The 21,739-nt window shown below is 32.8% G+C and overlaps 1 protein-coding gene across 1 annotated transcript in view; it reads right to left on the bottom strand.

Annotated features, from left to right (window-relative positions):
* The window catches only part of LOC131840947 (protein TIS11), a 40,200-nt gene extending 19,592 nt beyond the window's left edge, over positions 1 to 20,608 (bottom strand). The window contains exon 1 of the mRNA XM_059189165.1: positions 19,885 to 20,608. Within this exon, the coding sequence (XP_059045148.1) occupies positions 19,885 to 19,944 (60 nt within the window). The 5' untranslated portion in view covers positions 19,945 to 20,608. The remainder of the gene's footprint in view (positions 1 to 19,884) is intronic.
* Positions 20,609 to 21,739: the final 1,131 nt, after the last annotated feature.

Genomic DNA, 21,739 nt, shown 5'->3' with positions numbered 1-21,739 from the left:
TTATTAGTTATTTCGATGTAATTTAATTTAAGTTGGTGAGAGAAAATAGTGAGGAAAAGGTTGAAGACACATGCAGTCCAGTGCGTGTAGATTGTACGATATGTTGGCTAGTAGCGAGCGAGCTGGTATTACAAAAATAGAGAATAAGCGATTACGGCCAGTTTCACTTTCGTTGGAGGCGCATGCGGGTCAACACAGTACAACGATGCGCTGCCACGCTGCCCTTCAGGCTCATGCTGCAGTTACATATACATTACAGGTATACAAATGTATATATATACTCTAGTGCAAATATATTTACGATATTGCATAGTATATTAAAATATTTTGTACACGAATACAGATGATATAGAAATAAGATGACCAAAGAAAATATATATCAATTTTGTGATAGATGTCATTTAGAGCATTAAATATCGACCCAAAATATAGCATAAATTTACATAGAACATCCATCCTTCTTCTTTGAATTCAGTTAAAACAGGGTTATATTGATATATCTACAGTGGTATTACCAAAATAAATCTGTATTATTTAAACATACAAGAACGACAATACTTGATAATTATGATAAAAGAAGTGTTGAGAGTTTGGGGTAGCGTAGTAATAATCATGTGAATTTATAACACACTTCTCATTACGGCAATTCAGAGAAAGACTCGTCTTGGAGACGGATGTGGCAGTTAAAGATTATATTTAGTCGTTAGTCGGCAAGATATTGTAAATAAAACACAATGACGAAACGTAATACAAGTTGAACAAACTGCGCTGAGGAGACTATCAGGCGACGGGTCAACTGTGATAACACTTTGAACTAGCTGGACTAGTTAGTTTGGATAACTTATCAACTTGCGTCATAGAGTGTTTTTTTAAGATGCCTCTGTGATTAGATGCGATATAAATAAATATTATTTAAAGAAACATTCTTTTATGTATTATAGTCGTCTGAGGTGTACAGTCAGTTAAGATAATATTTACGCAAATTTATGTATTTTCATATCAACTGTTAAGAATCGAAACTTTGCTCTCGCGATGGTGTGCGTAGTTGTTTTATTATAAGAAACAGATCAATTAATGGCCGATATATTAAGTCGTAGGCCCATTTGAACGTTTTTAATATAATAATTTAAAAATTGTTACACAATAACATCCGATTTAATCATTAGAAAATTATCATGGGTATAACAAATTACCTCGACTGTGACAACATTTACATGGAGTGATCCATGTAAATGTTGTCACAGTCGAGGTAATTTTTTTAACAGATTAGATATGTCGGGATAATGTACTCTTAATTGTAAAGCAAAATGGCTTACTACTACTGTATCTATTGTATCTACTTTCGTAAAATGGTATAGCATTAAGATTTGGGTTTTTTTTTTATGAATTCCAAATGAAATCATATATTTTGATAGGAAACAAACGTCCAGTACGGCGAGCTTATCTTTAGAATTCATCATAGTAATTGTAATATTACGTTTCCATGTCATTACACTTGAATACAGTGCTCAGTTATGAAAACTGGTAATATAGTGAAACTAGTTGTGAATTCTTCGCAACCGTTTTTCCACTGACATCGAGCGTTGGGCATTGAAGCATGACTTTCCATGTTATGCCATAGACCACCCCACTTGTCACGGTAATGGCTCCTCGCCCATCGACTTGACGAGGGTCGCTGGTCGCTGCGCCGGTGCGGTGCAAGTACATAATGAATTATGAAATATTTCAAATAGAACTAACTATACACGTTCTCACGACTATTTCGATTTTCACAATTTATTAAGTAGTCTCTTTCGCTAAAGTTATTTTTTTAATATAGATTCAATGCTGTAATTTAAGAGGTGGTACCTAGTGAGTATTCTCAATTCGATGTCGAGTCGACCTCGATGTGAATGTTACAGTGGAGAAGCTCACATTTTGCATAGCATAATTTGAAGCTAACTTGATTGTGGGCTCACGCACCGCAGTTTCTCTGGTTAATTATATTTGTTTTTATAATTGAATAGTCAGCCAGAAATATTAATTGATACAAGTATTTTGTCAGTCAAATTTAAACTCAAGAACTCCCGTGCTTAAAAATTAGAACAATATACATACTCTGATAAGTATAATACATAATTACAAAATAAACCAAGCTTATCTGAAGTTGCAGATACTTAGTGTAAAATAAATTCAAATATAATTGATCAATACAGAAATGAAATCAATCAAGTAATAGTAAGTCGACCGGTATTATGTTTAAAAAACTGTACGTACACGGTGCGCTCCTACATATGTACATTGTTATGGCTAAAAATGCTGTTTACTACTTATAGCAATCGCTAATTGAGATACAGGACACTTTTTTGAAATAATTTTATATATTAAATCTAATTTAAATATTTCTTCAACTAATTAAAAACCGTTATGCCCAAACGATGTCTGTTGGGTTGTATTGCGATGCCCGCAGTAATATTTTACGTGGTTGGTGCATTTCACGGACCCTTGAACACGTAGGTACCGTTCCGCTGGTGAACATCGATGCACAGAGCACCGATTTAAAAATATATTGTACGGTATTGTTACATGGAATGCATTTCGGGTTCCACTTGTCGGCAACCTGTTAAATGCCTTGAAGCTTGAATCACAAAAAAAACTTGCAATTTAAAAACAATAATTAGTATTGAACCAATACAGAAATAACCCATTATGTTTAAAAGTAATCAAAATAGGTTTAGAAACGACGAAGTTATAGTGCTATAAAATATGGAAAACCAACTTTCTTTAAATCCATTACAATTTGAAATCAAATATTCAAATCAAAATCAGTACTTTCTGAATACACTGACCAAAATCAAGCCCAAGAAAGACTAAAGCTGAATATTTCATTATCGTAAGTGCGACAGCACCAACAACTCAGCACTATCACTAGCCATCTCCTACGACATGCGAATGAAGAAGAATGATGTATTCTCAACACAAGTAATATGATGAAATCCTATTCAATATTTTAAATTATGATTCAGCGTATAACTAAATATACAAACCTAGATACACACGTTTATTTACTCAACCAGGTAGAGAAGCTACAAAAAAAGCGAATAACTAATACAAGCCAGCTCATACTAGCACAGGTATCCACCTTTCTATAAAATATATACTTGAGACTATGTATAGATAGAAGATTTATATGATTCATTAATTATTTACAGTAATTTGATAACTTTAAATACTACGATAACTAACATATTATTGACCGGCCAAAGCGGTCACTTAATATCTTTCGAAGCCGTCTCTACCTACTACACTACAATTCAATCTTGTTGCCTTAAGCTCTTATATACAATATGTGTACATCATATGTATGTATACATGGCTAGCAACAACATTACGTAGCCAGGTTTGGACCACTTTTTATACTAACCAACTGAACAAGCCACGATTAAGTCATGCGTATTGTAAATTTAAACCGCTAAGCTGTATACAGACGTACGGCTATTGAGGCAAATATATAAATTAGAATTTAGAATCGTTTACATTATTGCATGATATAGGTAGTTATAATTATACCTACTTGACATGATAATAGAACAATGAAGACACTAATTAAGATAAACTGCCTCAACTAGCTTCACTGTGTCTATTATTAATATTCAAATATTAGATATTTTTTTATAATAAAACGATATCAATATTGATTAAATTAGTATGAAATGGATACAGAATGAAAACCCACTTTTCTTTAAAAATATTTTCAAATTCATTGTAATCTCGAAACGTGATATTTGTTTTTATAATTTCTATATATTATTATGTTTAAGGCTCTGTTATTGTATACAATTTGACATAGTTCAGAAAATCCAACACTTAACATATTTATATTAAAATTATAAATATTCTTGATTGATGTTTGATGATGGATGGGAGATGGAATGGTTCTTCTTTTTTTCGTGGGACCAAACCTCGGACTCGATTTAAGTGCCAACACGATTTACGAATGACCGAGAAGCTAACGTCTTAAAACATACGCCTGTAAACGTCGGACTGAGTAACGTCTTAAAACACGCCTGTAAACGGCGTAATTTCGTCTGTACTTTAATTATAATTTATGGTGTGTGTGCCCCCAGCTTAGGGAGGCGATGGCGATGTCTCGGTCTGTGCGCGGAGCAGGAAGTGCCGCGAGACCTTGCCAAGTTCAACGCCATTGGCGATGACAACCAAGCCCACGCATGCTGCCTGCCAACCACCACTACGTTTTATCGCTTCCGCCTTGATGAGAAAACTGACCTTTCAACTTGCAATGACATGGGCACACAAAAGGCAAATGGGATTTTAAAATTACATAAGTAATGAATCAATCAAACTATTATCTGCAATAAATGTTGGAGAAATTAAATATTCTTGCGGAATACAGACGAGTCAAAGTAGTCATCTTTTCCTATTAATTAAAATCTTTATCACAGACGACGTACAGTCTAAACATTTGGTTCATGGGTCTAGGAGGCATAAATATTACATACAGTACATGAGAACTAAGACGGAATATTCCAAAATACGTGAGTATCAGATATCGAATTCGCGTGGGCGGAGCTTCGATAAACAACTAGTACCTCAGTAAGAAAGACGAGTTAAAACAATGTAGTATTTAAATTTTGACTATAAGATAATGTCATATCACTGAAGAAGATGAATTAAGATTTAATTATTAATTAAAAGTAATAAACCATAATAAATAAGACATAATACGTTTGTTTAGTTTTAGGTCGAAATGGATGTTTTACGAATACGGTAACTTAATAAATATCACTTTTAGACACTAACTACATTATCAGATATTGCAAAAGCACCGTGTACTAATAGCTTATCTAACTTAACCTTTCACAAAGAGCTGCACGTTCGCAAAAAAACGATCGTCCGTTCTCGATTACGCGACGTGTCCGAAATGAGCACGATGGATGTTCAGTATGACACGGATTATGTAAACAGCAGAACGACACTGACCTACCGGCGGCTGGTCACCGCGCCACTTTCCTTTCATTATTGACACACTATCTTTATATGGACAACACTATCGCTAAGCTTTGCTACGTGACGCTGCGTGATCCCTGATCGATCCACGACGTAATTACTGGCGTAAGAAATAAATATTACGTATCAGTAGTTTTTGTTGTTTAATCCAATTAGAGTAGATTTTTTGAAACAGCTGACTATGCGCCAATCCCCAAAGTTTCAAAATTTATTATATTAAATTTAATATTAAGATGTTCATACATAAAAAGTTAATAGTGGATTTATATATAATTTTCAATTTCTAACACCAAATACTGGCCTATTAAGAAAAGACTACATAAAATTGTACCGGAACGAAATGAAAATTTAAATATATAATATTTTTATCAAAAATGACCACCAAACCGCAGCTTAACGTTCTTAAAACATAATATTATACCATGCATCTATGTTGAGGTATCGTTGATCTAATTGTTTGATGTGTCTGTTACATCATCCATTTAACACTTCACTTTCTTATGACTGTAGAACAAACTACTAAGTCTGTTGGTGGCAACTGTCTGTTGCGAAATTATAACAGTAATAATTCGTACGTGTTGGCAAGAGGGCATAATAAAGCCACTGTAATCGTTTTATAACCAATACCAGACCCTCAAATAGTACCTATATATTAACTGAGCCCGCGACTCGTATAGCTTTTGTTTGTAACCCGATTGGAATAAAACATACACTACGTTTTAATTCAAGTTTAACACAAAACATTATAACCGCACCAATTTCGGTTAGGCCGTTTCTAAGATTAGAGTGCACAAGCAAACAGACAATCAGTCTTTTGAGTTATAAATAATACCTTTTTTATACCTATATCTCTTATGTATGCATACAGTGATCAAGTTACATTTTTATTATATATATGGATATTTATTCGATAATTCACCTGATAACAATATGATTCACTGCAGCGAACTAATTATATACTACTTTATCTACAGAGTATTATACTTTTCATTAAAATGCATTTACCGCTGCAATATGTGATAAACTGTTTATTGATGTTCTCTTAATTAGGTCGTCGTAGTTTCTTACCTTAAGGAAAATAACATCATTAATTTAAATCAAGTTCAGATAAGTTTATAGAAAACAATAATATATTATATAGTATAATCTCTAAACGTACAAATAAAGTCTGAAAATATTCAAGTGATGTGCTATGCTACACCGAGTCCCATTTATCCATATTAATATTATGTATGTCCGTCTGCTCGTTTGTACCCTATCACGACTAAACGGATGAAAGGATCTCAATAAAAAATTTACGTGAAGAGAGTATCATCTACCAAAAGCAGACGATGTCGCGGGCGATAGTTATTATAAAATAATACTAAGTAGAAATAATATTGAAATGTGCATACAACTATTAGTGTATCAAACTAGATCGAAAAGATGTAGTAAATGTTAATTTGAAATTTATTAGTTCTTGGCGAACTACGTGTTAATATCAATTAAAAAAAAAAAATTTTCAACAACATTAAATAAACACTTAAATGTGCTAATGGCAATGACTAAACAAATAATAAAGCAAAGATCACGAAATAGGTTTAATTTGCGTATAAAGTGGTTAGAATAGTTTCATAACTTAACCTGGCTAGTTACAATACAATATATCGGATGACACATCCAAACACTGGCGAGGTCGCCGTATAATATTACTTTCAAATTTAAAACAGTAATTCCGCCGTCCTTGTTAATAGACAGGGACCCACTGAGAAACAAACCAATCGACCTAATTATCTACATACATAGTTTCCATTGTTCATGTGTATTGGCGATGTACACTTTGATTTTGTTTAAATGCAATGCTAATTAGGAATATTGTGGTAAAACATTTTATTAAACAGAAACTCATGTTTTTGTTCCCTTAAATAATAATATTTTTATACTGAAATAAAATAAATAAACCACAAACGGAACGAGTAAGCGGATAGATACTATTTGAAGCGTAAGAAGTACGAAATTTTAAAAAAATATTTTCCATTAGCAAAGTACACTGAAGTAACCTTGAATTAGAACACAAGTTATTGCTAAGCGTTAGTCGTCATGACTAATGCCATTTGCGACATTAACACTAAAAGATGGACTTTTTTAATTTGAGCATTAGGAATAGCTCTAAACTCCGATGTGTAAACCAACAATAAAGCAATAAATATTCATAACCAAGTAAGCGTAAAGAGCAGTAAACACGGTGCCATAAAAAGTGAAAGAGTTCGAAAGTTCGCTTCCTGCATCGCGAGTGCATAAGATATCGCAGCACGCGCGGATTATAATCGCGCCATAATACCTAACTCCGCGTTTGTGCAACACGCTTATGCAAACTGCAATCGTGCGAATCATGCGCAACGTGTGACGACGCCGTTGCGCCTCTATCATTTACATGCTATAAACTTAACTTGAAACTATCCATCGTGAGACAGTAAAAATCCATAAAACAAATACGGGAATATTCGGTTTCCTTATCTATAGACGTAGTGTGTATAGTGATAAACTTAAAATATAAATTAGTTAGTCAATTTGAATAATTAGAATCCAGTATTTACGTAATTAGTGTATAAATCCTAATTCGTATAGAGCATATATTAGATAACTTAATGCTGCAACACTAGGAAATGTTCTATGACCATGAGAAAGAAAATTTGAACTAATATTGTCCCCGGGCTTTTCCTGAACATTATATAATGTGGATATCAAGTTGCGCAACAAGAACACTGGGAGCCTATTCTAATGGATGTACAGTTTAAATGGTTATTATTATAGTTCGATAAATGGCTGTTTGCATTGTGAAACGGCGCTTGTAGCGTAAGTTTGGCGCCGAGCGGCACACCGCGACAGTTCTTCTCCGCTCGTCCGTGTCATTACGAAACAAGAAAAGAAAGTTAAATAGTCTTTTGCTTGAAAGAATATCGCTCAACTCGCCCTGCATTTAGTACGGTGTACTAAATCTCCGCGCTACTGATCGCTGTGTTCGTGACGTAACCGGCTTTGCACGTAAACTTGCACTTTTTTTACTGTATATCGGGTCCACCTCTCTTGTACTTAGTTCGATATAAGAACAGCATATTATAAGAAAAACAGCAATAAATGCAGAGCTTGATGTGCAGTGCAGTGCCTTATTTAATACATTATATTGTCAGTTGATCATTAGTCAGCGGGCATATATAACTCGTGTCAGAACTATGGAAAATTACAACTACAAGGAAATTATTTTCGTAGCTATCTGTATAAACTATTTAATATATAAATCAGACATGTATTTAATTAAAAGCAAGCTTGTTTAATTCATTTTGTAATTTATTCATCTCACTTGTTATATAGAGGTAGGTTCTTCTTGTTATTGTTTCTTCATCACTTTTTGCCAGGAATAAACCGTGACGGAGAACTTTCTATTTTTTACAAATTCAGAATTATTATTATTAAATATATTTTATAAACTTTTAAATAATCTTGAATTAAACATTTTGTTAATAATACATATAATAACACTAACATTTTTCTTCATAATAAAATAATCTATGCATATATGTATAATACTGTAACATAGATTTTGATGTAAAGTTGTTATATTAATATGAATTGAGACCAGTAGATGAGACGGTGACCCTCATTTCAAACTTTATCAGAATATAAAAATATTTTGCTATTGCATAACTCGTGCATAATTCGTGTGTTCTTTACGTGCAATTATGTAAAGCAGTGGATCGGGGCAATCACAAGTAGGTAGACGAGAACTGTGGGGGGACAGTTGTACCGCTGTAATGGTAAAAGTGTTACGCGGTGTGCTCGATTCAACGCGCGTTATGACGCAACGCCACAGCGAATGTATGCCAAAAGTGCAGTCGAGCCTTCAACGAAGATGGCGAAATTAATCTCGCTAGAAAGGATATGAACTAAAAGGGACGAAGTAAGGATTTTATTACACTATAACATATGCATATGCTTGTAAATATTATCAAAATGAGTGGGGATGAAACTCATTTTCTTATGTCATTTCGTGTAGAATCAGAATTCGTATTCGTAAAGGTGAGAAATATTCGTTGCATCGACAGTTGCTTTAAATAATCTTCTTACATAATAAATTAGGGGATCTAACTCAATATTTCTAATATACAGAAATATATTAAGGTTCTATAGAAAAGGAAAAATGGGTTACATATAACTTCGTCATGTTCGTGTATTCAAAGTCAAAACATAGTAAGTTTTCAGTTCAAGTTCCATGCTTCGAGGAAACATCTTCACAAATAAATATAAAATGATCTGGCGATAATTCACACGAGAGATTGTGAAATAGAGTTCATCCGCTGATATATTGGGACAGGTTGAGCGATTACCTTTACTAAAACATAAAAAGGCCAATCTTAGTCTTGGTCTAAAAATGGTTGCAACCTGTGAGAACTAATTTGCTCTATTTACTATACCCGATTTATTTTGTTACAGATCGTATATTTCAGAAGACTGTTAGTCTTCTGAAATATAGGAACTCCGTTATACAATCGTACATCTAAATATACGATATACAACAATTCCCATGTACAAGATATCTACATTAAAGTGAACTTCATTAACAACATCATATTTACGACACAAATATACCTATAAATATATGCGTGTGTAAATACTATTATCATATTATAATCACGATACCCACACATTACAATGTTGAATTTGTCAATTATCATATATATTATACTTTATCTTAACAAATAATAATATTCTTAATGTCAAAGATTAATACTAATGTCAATTAATAAAGTACATTATCCGCACGTAATATAAATAAACTTTATGGTTATGTACGTTGTATTAAGTTGTTATATCGAGTAAATTTATATTATACCGAATAAAAACCATATATTTTAACTAACTAACTTTAACTAAAATAATCGAGCGTGATGGAATTATCGGAGATGTTTTCATTAGATGATTTCGTTCCTAACATAGCTTTTTGGTATAACCATTTAATATTATTTATTTATATACCTATAAATTTAATTAATAGTCGTTCACAAGGTAGTCCATGATAGGTATTTACGTATTGATTTTTTTTTAGTCAAGAACCTGGCCTTATTGTTACTCTTCTAAAATTAACGTTTTTCTGAAACTATCTATCACCCATAGACTTACAATCCGACGGGCACATTGATAACGATTGTTGTACACAGAACAAAATCACTCCATTTGACCTTTTCCTACATAGTTGTAAGAAACAAAATGTTGGTTTGTAGATTAATACTTAAGGGAAACGATAAAAATATATTTTTGTGCTACTAATATTATAAATGTGAAAGTAACTCTGTCTGTCTGTCTCGCTTTCACGCCACTAGTCTAGACCCTACATAGATTGTATGGAAGAATCGTCATTTTTGAAGTTAGAAGCTTGAAACTTATTTTTGAGACTGTTGATTAAATATAAATAAAAATGACATTCAATGTTTGTAAAAAATTACCCTTAAGGGGGTAAAATAAAATAGGGGATGCAAGTTTTTATGTAAATTCGTCATTTTTGAAGCTAGAAGCTTAAAGTTATTGTTGTGAAATGTTGGTTAAATATAAATACATATGAAACTTAAATGGGGTTGTAAGGGGTTAAAAGGGGATGAAAGATTGTATGGAAGAATCTATTTGACTTATACTACTTACACATTTACAAAACTTACCGATGTTAGAATTACTCCATCATTAAGGAGAAATACAGAAAAGCTAAATAATCACATACTATTCACAACAACACTAATAATGTTTCCAGTTGTTATCTGCCGACTAGATAAGATATGGTACAGCACCCCTTTGTTTATGAGCTGCACTCCAACAACCAAGACCTCAGATAATGCATTATCTACATGAATACGGTAAGCTCTATTTGCTTACTCACACGATACACGTCTGTTCTTTGTCTGTGTACATGCATAGTGTGTGAACGCATACTGACACTTTATTTAGACAAATTTGCCTCCTCTAAGAATAAGAGATACTTAATGTTTATTATTACATACAGCAATTATAATTATTGTAAGAATAATTAACTTCGTGAAAAAATTGAAAGCGATAAATAACGTCGAGATGAAATTCATTTTAACGTTTTGTCATGTAACAATTATAAATACAAGTACTATTTACATATCGGACGGTATTACTACAGTTTACGAAAATAATTATACTACTTGGTTCCTTCTTCTTAAAGATGATTAAAAATATATAGATATACGTATACACAAGTTTGTCTTTTTTGCGCAATACTTCAACTTTAATTATAATTGAGTTCCTATATTTATAGTAACAGTTAAAAAGTTAATTTCATTCTGTTAATTTAAATGTAATTATACAGTATGTATTAAATAATATATACCCCGAGGCTGATACAATATTAGGCAGTTATCGGAGAACAAAGACAAGATTGGAAACCATGCTCGCGCGGCCGTGGGCGGTGACAGTCGTCACAATGCCGTATGGCCGGCAATGAACCCTCGCATTTGCTCTGCCGAAACAATTAGCGACGCGACGCGAATCTAACCAAACTATTTACTGAGCCATCTACTTATATGGTCCTCCAAAATTCAAGTATTATTATCGCTTGTTTGTACTTAAAAATAATTAAAAACCGTACTTAGTGGTTGAGCAGTTTAGTTTACCGCCTTATTAGGTAGTCAGTTCGAACTCACACGGTACAAACTAGTAGTTATAAATATTATTGTTTGTATTGGTGTGGAAGTTTTATATATATATATATATGAGTATGAGTTACCTATGCTAGTATTTAAATATTTCTAGAAGTTGTTTAGTACCCATAGTACAAACTCTGCTTAGTTCGGGACTAGATAGGTGAACTGTCCTGGGTTATCATTATTATACATAAAGTTAACTAATGAATATCGCGCCATGTATTGATTATAATTATTAATTGTACATAATATAAAAATAACTATGACATGAACTAACAAAGATAACTTGACGCGACCTGGACAATTTTAAGGTCGGCTCCTTATTTGCATATCACTGCTTAACATTAAATAAAAACTCGTATCTATTCTAGAAACTGGCTGTTGACTAATATACTTAATATTCTTCTCAGTCATAAACAGTAATATAATTAATGTATTTACTTTAATTATAACACAGATAGCATTTATCAAAAGCAAGATATAGATTATTTGGAAAACCTTACTATTCATATACTATTAGTTTGCAAGTTAGTTGCATGCGATACATTGGCTATATCATGACATGTAAATGTTGTTAAAGTAATAGCTATGTACTGCGAAGTTTGAAGTTAAGTGATATGAGTTCATTTTTCCATAGGTAAACAATCAGTTTCAGTAATACAGTCATAATACTTTTATTTGACAATAAATATTAGATTACATACCTAAGACAATAACATCACTTAACAAAGAGCAAAACATGAGAATATTTTATTGTTTATGAATACAAATTCACATAATATTGTTGGTGACGTTAATATTGGTATTATAAATAGCCATTTCAAACACAAGCCAAATACAATTTAACATTTTACGGTTTTATAATCAATGCTGAATTCGTTTCGAATGCAAAATACCTATAAGTGGATAATGTCTAACAAATACTAAAATTATTGTCTGTAATGAGGATGTTTTAATATATGAATATTATGATTCAACACGCCACGCACTTGTCGCAATAACTTTGACTGTCACAGGGTCGTCAAGTAAAAACCTCCATTTTAGTGTTAAAATATGATTAGTATTTGTTTGAGACTCGAAGCATAATGACATCTTTAAATTGAGTAACTTAGCGCTCAAGGTGAGCCACACATTAAAACTAAACAATATTACGCGACTTTGGAAAGCTTGATCTCGATGACATTTGACCACACATCAAGTCGACTGTTCGAGTTCGACCGCCTCTCCTCCCCAAGGCCGACATGAAGCTTCAAGGGAACAAAGGGTTGACTCACGTCCGGACCCGGGCGACGAAGAAAGGACCGATGCTAAAAATAGTGCCGCGGCGGTTACGAGTGCGGCCGTTGGTCCTGGCCTACGCAGCAACTTCTTGCCCTCTTGGCCTGTATGACGCAAGCGACTCAATCATCTTAACGTGACATTAAAGCCTATAAAAGCAGCTCTTTAAGCCATGCAATGAGTCGTCTAATCGAATAGGATTTTCCGGTATCCACGACAAGTGATGAGATAATTACGTAAGTGATACAAACTTTTGTCATATGAGAAGCAAGCGTAATCGAGAAAATACTAACCGAATAACATCGGAATGTAGAAAATCAGTGTTTAACTTTATTGTCTAAATGCAGTTATTGCAAAGTCAGAATTTAGCCAATGTAGAGAAACATATTAGTAGTTTTTAAAAATAGTACAAAAATAAAAAACTGAGACCAGCAGTACCTATAATATCATATTCCACTACATGCTGTGCGATTAACAGAAATGGCGCTACAAATCCCACGCGGCATCACATTTCGCCAATGGGGCATGAGAGGAAATAATCTAAAATGACTTATTGTATACAATGAACGCTGCGCTCGCACTACCGAACTCCCACGATTAACAATTGTTTGCGTTGCACTCGAAGGTTTCTGCAATGTCTAGGTGTTGAGAAACGACGGAGGTGTCGACTTTGAGGCTAAAACCGGCTGTTTGAGAAACCTTTCGAGTTTAGATTGCGAAAAGTGTGGAAAGTTTATATTTGTTCGCATACAATTATACAGAAATTGTCAACAGACAACCGAGTACTTTAGTTTATTATTAATGCTCCAGTATGTATATTTTATCGTTACAAAATAATACATATAATCTGCTACAATTTATTGGTAGAGCTTTCTATATTTAACTGTCCGGTGCAACACATATGTGTTACTCATAGGTATAAATTATATAGATAATTGTGTTGCGTTTTATATAAACGTTGTTATACTGTTAACATTAAATTAAAGGTGTATAGTAGAGACGAAAAATTGTCTAGAAGGCCAAACTAATTAATTTCTGCGGAAGTTTACAATTTTGCGACAACATTTTGCCTCTCGAAGCAAATACACAATGCCTTTACCGGCACACGTGGTAGGCTAATCTCGTCACGTGACTATCTACATTAACAAACTCTTGCAGTCAACCTCTTTTGTTGCACAAGGTTATTCTATCACTTCTAATTTCCTGTGTGTATAATGTAAATGTATTTTTGGACAAATTTTATTTTTGTATGTATGGAATAATCGAAAGTAGATAACACTACCATATAAAAGAATAGAGCGTCATCTACAAAGAGAAGTTCAGAGAAGATAAAATAAAACTGTATGGAGACTTCTAGAAGTTATTGTGACAATATTTTGTCTTTAATGGTTCTCAAGCTTAATAGAATTTGGATGGCAAACTAAAGTAATAATATTAGTTGAACGTTACGTAGAGTTGCATGCGAGCTCCGAGCATGGCGAGATTGCACGCTCCGCCGCTCCACGTGATTACACGCCTTACTGACCAACTAACAACCAGCGAAATAGGTAACAAATGGCAATCACAAGTACCAAAACTGCCAATTAGGAATTGCAATTACGAAAAAATTTAAAAGGTTATCAGACGTCACAACATTATGTCTTCAATTGTCATGTGTGCATGAGACGTTTATTGTTTTAATAAATAATATATCATGATAGATTAACCTGCTATCAAGCAAAATAGCTTAGAAGCTACGATGCCATAGGATTTAGTCATAGGAGCCGTATGCTTGCTACTTCTAAAACTGTAGCTGCAAAAACATTCCAAAACAAAGTATGAGAAATTACCTATCTATAAAATTTCTTTATTACTTAGGCTATAACCGATCGTCCATATTCATAACCAAATCCTATAATACAACGCACCTATAGATTCAGGACGAGAAGATACGGAACAAAGAGCTTTTATCTGGGCATAAGAGTGGCACAAAAAAGCATTGAAAATAATGGAGAGCGGTTGTATTTGTAAATAGGCAAGTGGCAGGTAGAAGATTGTAGGTGTATTCACAAGTTCAACGGTTTTATGTGAATTTTTTTTAACCTTTTACTATACCCAACGTTCAAAAGAAAAATTATTATAAAAGGACGCACCTTTCAAAATTCCCACTGCAAATAATATGTAGTAGGCATTATTTCTTTATATTACACGTACGTTAAAAATTTATACAAACGTTGCTTGTTATTCAGTTTATAAAATATTAGGTTGTTCACCAAGCACTATATTTATAGATCTTGTAGGTAGTAAAATGACATATAGGTACACAGGTGTACATATAGGTGTATATGTTAACAACAGTCTTCAAAATATTTTTATACGTATTACTTACAGTATTAATTTCTATACGTAAAAACAACGAACAATTCTTTTCATACAAATAGCATACAATTTTTAAATTACATATTTATAATAACAGTTCTAGAAAAGGCAGTTATTAACACGTTTAAAATTCTCTAAAGTTATTAAATAGATGTTAGAACTAAACTAAAACATTATTTTCGTTAATAATAAATTTGTGGCTTTTAAAGTAAAATTTAAAATATGCAATGACGGGATTGCTAATAAAATAATTAATTAAAAAAATAACTAAAACATCTCACTAAATCCAGGTGAATCTATTAAAAATGTTGGTAGAATTCGTAATTTGAAAAAAAAAATCTGACAAAATAAAGAAAATTAATCTGTATTTACTAATGAGACTCTTAACATACTATATTATATATGAATTCGCTTATATACGAAGATGATCCGTATATCCCCCTATTTATTATTTACTAGAATACAAAACACAGCGACCCCAAGCAACAAGTGTCTTTTACGCAAAAGAAACGACCACAAAAACGCAGCAGGTAGTGTACGAGAGGGGCGAACCATTTATAACTATGTGATTTAGCTAATAGAACCGGTTTTACATCGGAGTACTACATAAAACCTCCGAAACTGGCTCGGTAAACGATTACGATCTCTATTACGATAGTCATAGATGTGTTTCAAAGAACACGTGGTCCATCGAGCTACGCCATTTTCGTGACTTGTCTGTCCACACTGCACCCCTGCTGAGATTTGAAAAGGATAAAATAAAAACGCATCGTGAGTATAAGTATTCCAAACCAGTTATTAGTGTAGGTATTTAAAAATGAAACGAAATAATAAAAAAAACACGTAACTGAATATAAAACAACTCACTGATTGCATTTTTAAGCATTTAGGGACCTATAAATTAGTTAGATTTAAAACCAGAAACATATAAAGGCGTATTTAAAATTAACAAAGCAAGGAATACAAAACACGAGGTCAAATTTCCTAAAAAAAGTGAATAAGGAATAAAATTCTTCGCAAATTAATTCATCCGTTATCTACATTGAGGTTCTACAATGATCAGTCTAAATATAACAAAGTCATAAAACGTTATTCTAAACAGGTGCTAAATAATAAGTAAACACAATGAACTTGTAAAAAAGATATAAGCATAAATAACCTAGGTATGTAATGTATATTTATATCATAGAACCATTGACATGTTTTTGCTAGTATAAAATAAGATCACATTCAGAGGTCAAACAGAAAAAAATGTTTATATATGTATATATATAAACATTTTTTTCTGTATGTACTGTATAGTACAAATATATAAAAAAACAGAAGAAAAAAGACATTAAATTAGATTAGTATTGTAAAGAGATAAATGACTTATACTACTTTTTTTTCATCACGATTTACAGGGTCCAATCCAAATACTGACTTTCAGTTGATACGTAGGGTTAGTCCACTGTATACACTAGCTGTTTCCCGCGATCTTATCTCGTCGCTTTTTTAGATATGAGATAGTATCTATCCCCCATTTACCCTCTATGCTCCTCATATCATTATAATATACACAACATATATAGTAAACAATCTTGGCATGTCATTGTCAAAATAACGGTGCAAAACTGAACAAATAGAATTAAAAGGTTTTCATGTTATCTATCTAATATTATTGTTGTTACATTATTCTTTTTATGTCTGACTTATTTTTAAATGGCTAATTACGATAAAAAGAGCTGATAAGGTGATTGTTTATTAAAGTGCAATATATAGAAGAGCATCTTTATACAGGTACTTCATATTTTTTAACGAGTGTTATTGGAATGGAGCGTCCGCCTGCGCTAACAGCATTCACTGACGGGCACCAATGCTAAATCATAGGACGAGCACAGTGTCAGGTCAGTTTCATCAAGAAGTAACCAGGATAGTTACCAGTAATAACGCGTGGAGGTCGACTTAACGTAATTATTTACTGTTTAAATTGATGGAAATAATAATCATTTTGAAATAAACATCAAAACTAAGGTCAATAACTGAACATACACCCGTAAAAATTATATCTTGCATGCATTTCATCCTAAGCACTTGGGCGATCATGCTTATCATATGGTATACATATACATGTATAGGCCAGATTTAGCACGTCGCATGCTTCCTATTTCCATGGGAACGGCCGGCAAATTATGTAAACAGTAGGTAAGTTAGTAATTTACCAGTTTACACTAAGTGATACTTGGCCACGAGAATTGCTCCTGTACTGGGGCTACTTAGTGTAGCTGCGGCGATGCACGCAAGTGCAACTGGTTTTACTTATTTTCCGCATGGTATCTACAGATAATATACTAATTTATACGGTAATACTGAGCTATTACTAATGACTAGTTTTTAGATTGCGATGGCGGGAATCCATTTTTAAGTTCATTTCAATTGCAAATAGTAAACTTGGCGACTCAGCTTGTGCATTTTACATCGCCGTTATTTGATAAAGGCAAAAATCTCAAAATCATTAAAAATATCTAAGTGGGATGTAAAATTACTTAACAATGTCTTGATTCCTAGCCACCATTACTACAGTGGGCTAAGACATGATAAATATTACACGAAAATCAATAGTAGAAAGGTAAACATTTATTACATTTGTACAAGAGACAATATAACCAAAATATTAATATTCTAGACATTTACATTAGATACGAACAAAGTACATGTTATGTGTACTATAATAATTATATACTCAGTTGATACTTTTCCATTGTGTTTATAAGCACCTACTTGTACCTAATATTATATTCCAAGAACGTAAAAAGGATCAAAATGACGAGGAAGCAACCACAGAATTTAAATGACTACAGCCAAACCAGAATTTCTTTCATTACCCATTGAATTATACGCATGTTTTATTATAATACAATACACATATAATAAAATAATGCATCAAACCAAAGATCACGTGTAGAAAGGTTTGGAGAAGTATTTATGGGCAATTTATGTATAGAACCAGATACCAAAGGCTCGTAAATATTTAGCATAAGTTAAAAACTAGTAGACATTTGACCTCTCGACCTATTCTTTATACAGTGTCTTAGAACACAGACGTCTTAATTATTTGGATAAGATACATTAATAAATATAATAAATTAACATAAATGTAATTTTCAGCTCTATATCGTTAAATGTATTGTAGCGAACTCTTTGATAGGTTTTTATACCATTTTTAAATTTTATAATAATATTGTTTGACATATTCCTTTTTTTACTTTCTATTATATATCGCTGTCATACTAGCCGCATTTTATTTAATCTCCGTATTTTCCTCATTAAAACCCTCAGCACCTCTCACTCATCAGACACATTTGATACCTCCGCTTCATGTATATTGAACCAGTAACAGTGGACAATTCACTAGTAGAATACCACAATAGGCGAAATCTTATTTTTCTTTCAATCGCGTTTCTCCTACCAAAATGTACCCACACAATAGGTGGTTTAGTAGAGAAGCCTACTTTTTAAGGCATTTTCTGTAAGTTAGACATTTGAGAGCCATGTAGACGAAGTAGCGACCATAAGCTTTTTAATACACATTATTCAATACATAAAATAACTAAAATGAAAATTAAATATCGAAAATAATCTGGATATTTTTAACTATAATGAATAAAATTAAAACCTAACTACAGATAACGTAATTTTAAAATTATAGTAAATTAATTTGGACTTAAAAAGCGGACTTGATGCTATTTTACCTACCTACGTCATCTACCTACCTACCCATTAGGAAAGATGACGAAGTAATAATTGCGCCAGTACTTGATTTACCTACGCTTGCAAAGCATATTCGAGGGATAGGAAAATTAAGTATGAGATTTAGTAACATCGTATTTATCAGGAATTAACCACAATAATATTCAGACCACGTGGTGATTTAACTAACCGGGCACCTATCAACTGTGCTAACAATGGGGCTAATTTGTTACTCCTCTATAGAAAATAAACTCGGGTTAGTTTTTCTTTAGGCGGTAACTATCGAAATATTATTTTTTAAGTTAAGTATTGACACTAACAAATGATTGTTTACTTGAAGCCAGGTAGTTTTGGTAAGTACCTATACCTACCTATTTAAACTGCGATTAGATAGCTGTAGTAGCTATGACTATTATTATTGTTATGACATAATATTGTTTTGATACCAAGTAAAAGGTATAGGCTATACAGTAATAGTAGGTATTTATAGTATAAAAATAAACTTTATCCTGTGTCTATAAACAAATACTTAAAAATTTTAAAAAGCAATAAAAATTGTTGATTATGTTAAGTAGGTAGGTACCTCCGAAATATTTTTTATTTTATTTTAACGATGAATTAAGTTCTAACGACCTTTTTGACTACGGAAGTAATTATTAGTGCATTAACTGTTTTAATCTTACCAAAGCAATAAATCAATATATCAATGTTTTAGGATTTAATCCTTTCAGCTTTGCAAAGGTAGGTAGATACATACAATTCTTCATGAAAGCGTAACATTAAAGCAGGTGGTGTTTGAAAATAAATAAACTAAACATACCTTCAAGAAAAGATCGTCAAAACCGTACAGCGCAGACTGATGCATTATGGCAGTAGACATTATGTAAAACCAATTCGACACTCAATCCAGGATAAATATAATGAAGTTTGTTCTTCGTGTTTAAATTTTGCAAACAGATCCACTGCAGCACGATGTGACAGGTCGACAAATTCACTGTAATTTTTTCGAGTTCAAGACGTTGACGGGAATTTTACAAGAATGTCTTTAAAACGAATTGTAACGTTTTAGCAAATTCGTTGCGATTTTGTTTTGTCGTTTGACGACCACAGATTGTGCCCGAACTAGTTGGTCAAGGGCTCCGATTTTTTTGTGCCCCCACACGATATTGCCAGATCAGTAATTTTTGAACACAATTTCGCAATTGTCGCGAAAATGTACAAAACAGTCCTTTGTTTTCGAAATGTCTTCACTTATTTTCGCGTCTATACGGAAGTTCACAATGTTAGTCAAAAATCTTCGCGAATAGTATAAATGTCAACTTTGTCAATAAATACTTTTTCTTTTTCTCGACTGTATACTCCAAAACGTTTGAATAATTCTGGCCGTATAAATCGCAAGATAAAAAAATAAATCGCAGAGTCAACGTCCGCGCAAGACGCACCACACGATCATTCCGTATCACGCTTGCTCGCGCACTGAGCTGTTTTTACTAGTCTAGTTCGCGATTGCCGGTGACTCGTGAACCGGCGGCGGCAGCGGGCGGGTGAATTTTGTTTTCAAATCAAACAGCACGACTGCACGACGACGCACGTTCATGTTTTGGAGCGAGATTCGTTTTCCATTCGGGCGCGACCGGCTGTAATCGGCTACATTCGGCTTTATGTTTTGTTGCTGCTTCATGTGGTTGCCGCCACAACAAAAGCCCATTACACCAAAATGGCAAAATGAAATTTTCATCACTATGTATTTCTTTTTGATAAGAATAGGATATATTATAAAAACATAACAGTAAAATATATAAATATTCCATTAACATGCTACGAATGAGAATACTTATAGAACTCTTTGGATCCCATGTACCTATGTATTGTATATAATTATTGGTCAATGTTCATATTTTTAGATAATACTAAAAATATAAGCGTTGAAAAAAAATACCATGAAATACAATCTACACAATACCTACTCGTAGTTCAAGTCTAACAGTACCACAAATTATTACAGAGAAAAGTCAAACTTAATCTTTCAAAATATTAAACTGTTGGACTTTCCTTAGTCCAGATCCAAACCACAAAGACTAGGTTGATACTATATATAACGATATCAAATTCTATTAAAACGAAAACTAATATTCCTTCATTTTAAAAGTTAAAATATCGTAAATTATACTAGATATTAATAACTTTATATTGATAGGTATTAAAATGCATCAATAGCATCATAAATCGATTGATTCCAGTTGATCAGTTTTTACTAACAATCTTTCTCTCGTATTATTCTCCGTTCCATGCGTATGCAGATGACTTGCAAATATACCAATCATCAATTCTTGTTATTGGAGATGACAAAAACAATTTCAGCTTTAAACAGCGATCTTTTGTTATGATTGCTGAAAATAGCAGACTGAAGGTGAAGTTAAAGTAGTTGTACCTTCATTAGTATACCTACAAGAGTGTAATGATAACAACATATACAATTAAAGGAAGAATTACGGCCTTATCGTAGTAGGTATATGTAGCACAATGTCATGGACTTTTCACAGAAATGAAATAAAGACAGATTCAATATCAGATTTAATAGTTATACCTATATCATCGAAATTTATTTGCTATTGTTTTTCCTTTATTGGTAAATATATAGCCAGAATCATTGGTAATCAACGTCTATGTGACAG

The sequence above is a fragment of the Achroia grisella genome, unplaced genomic scaffold (assembly GCF_030625045.1).
Source record: "Achroia grisella isolate CSIRO2021 unplaced genomic scaffold, CSIRO_AGI_Agris_v1 utg152, whole genome shotgun sequence".
NCBI lineage: Eukaryota > Metazoa > Arthropoda > Insecta > Lepidoptera > Pyralidae > Achroia > Achroia grisella.
The sequence above is the reverse complement of the archived record's forward strand: the minus strand, read 5'-3'. Positions and strand labels throughout refer to the sequence as shown.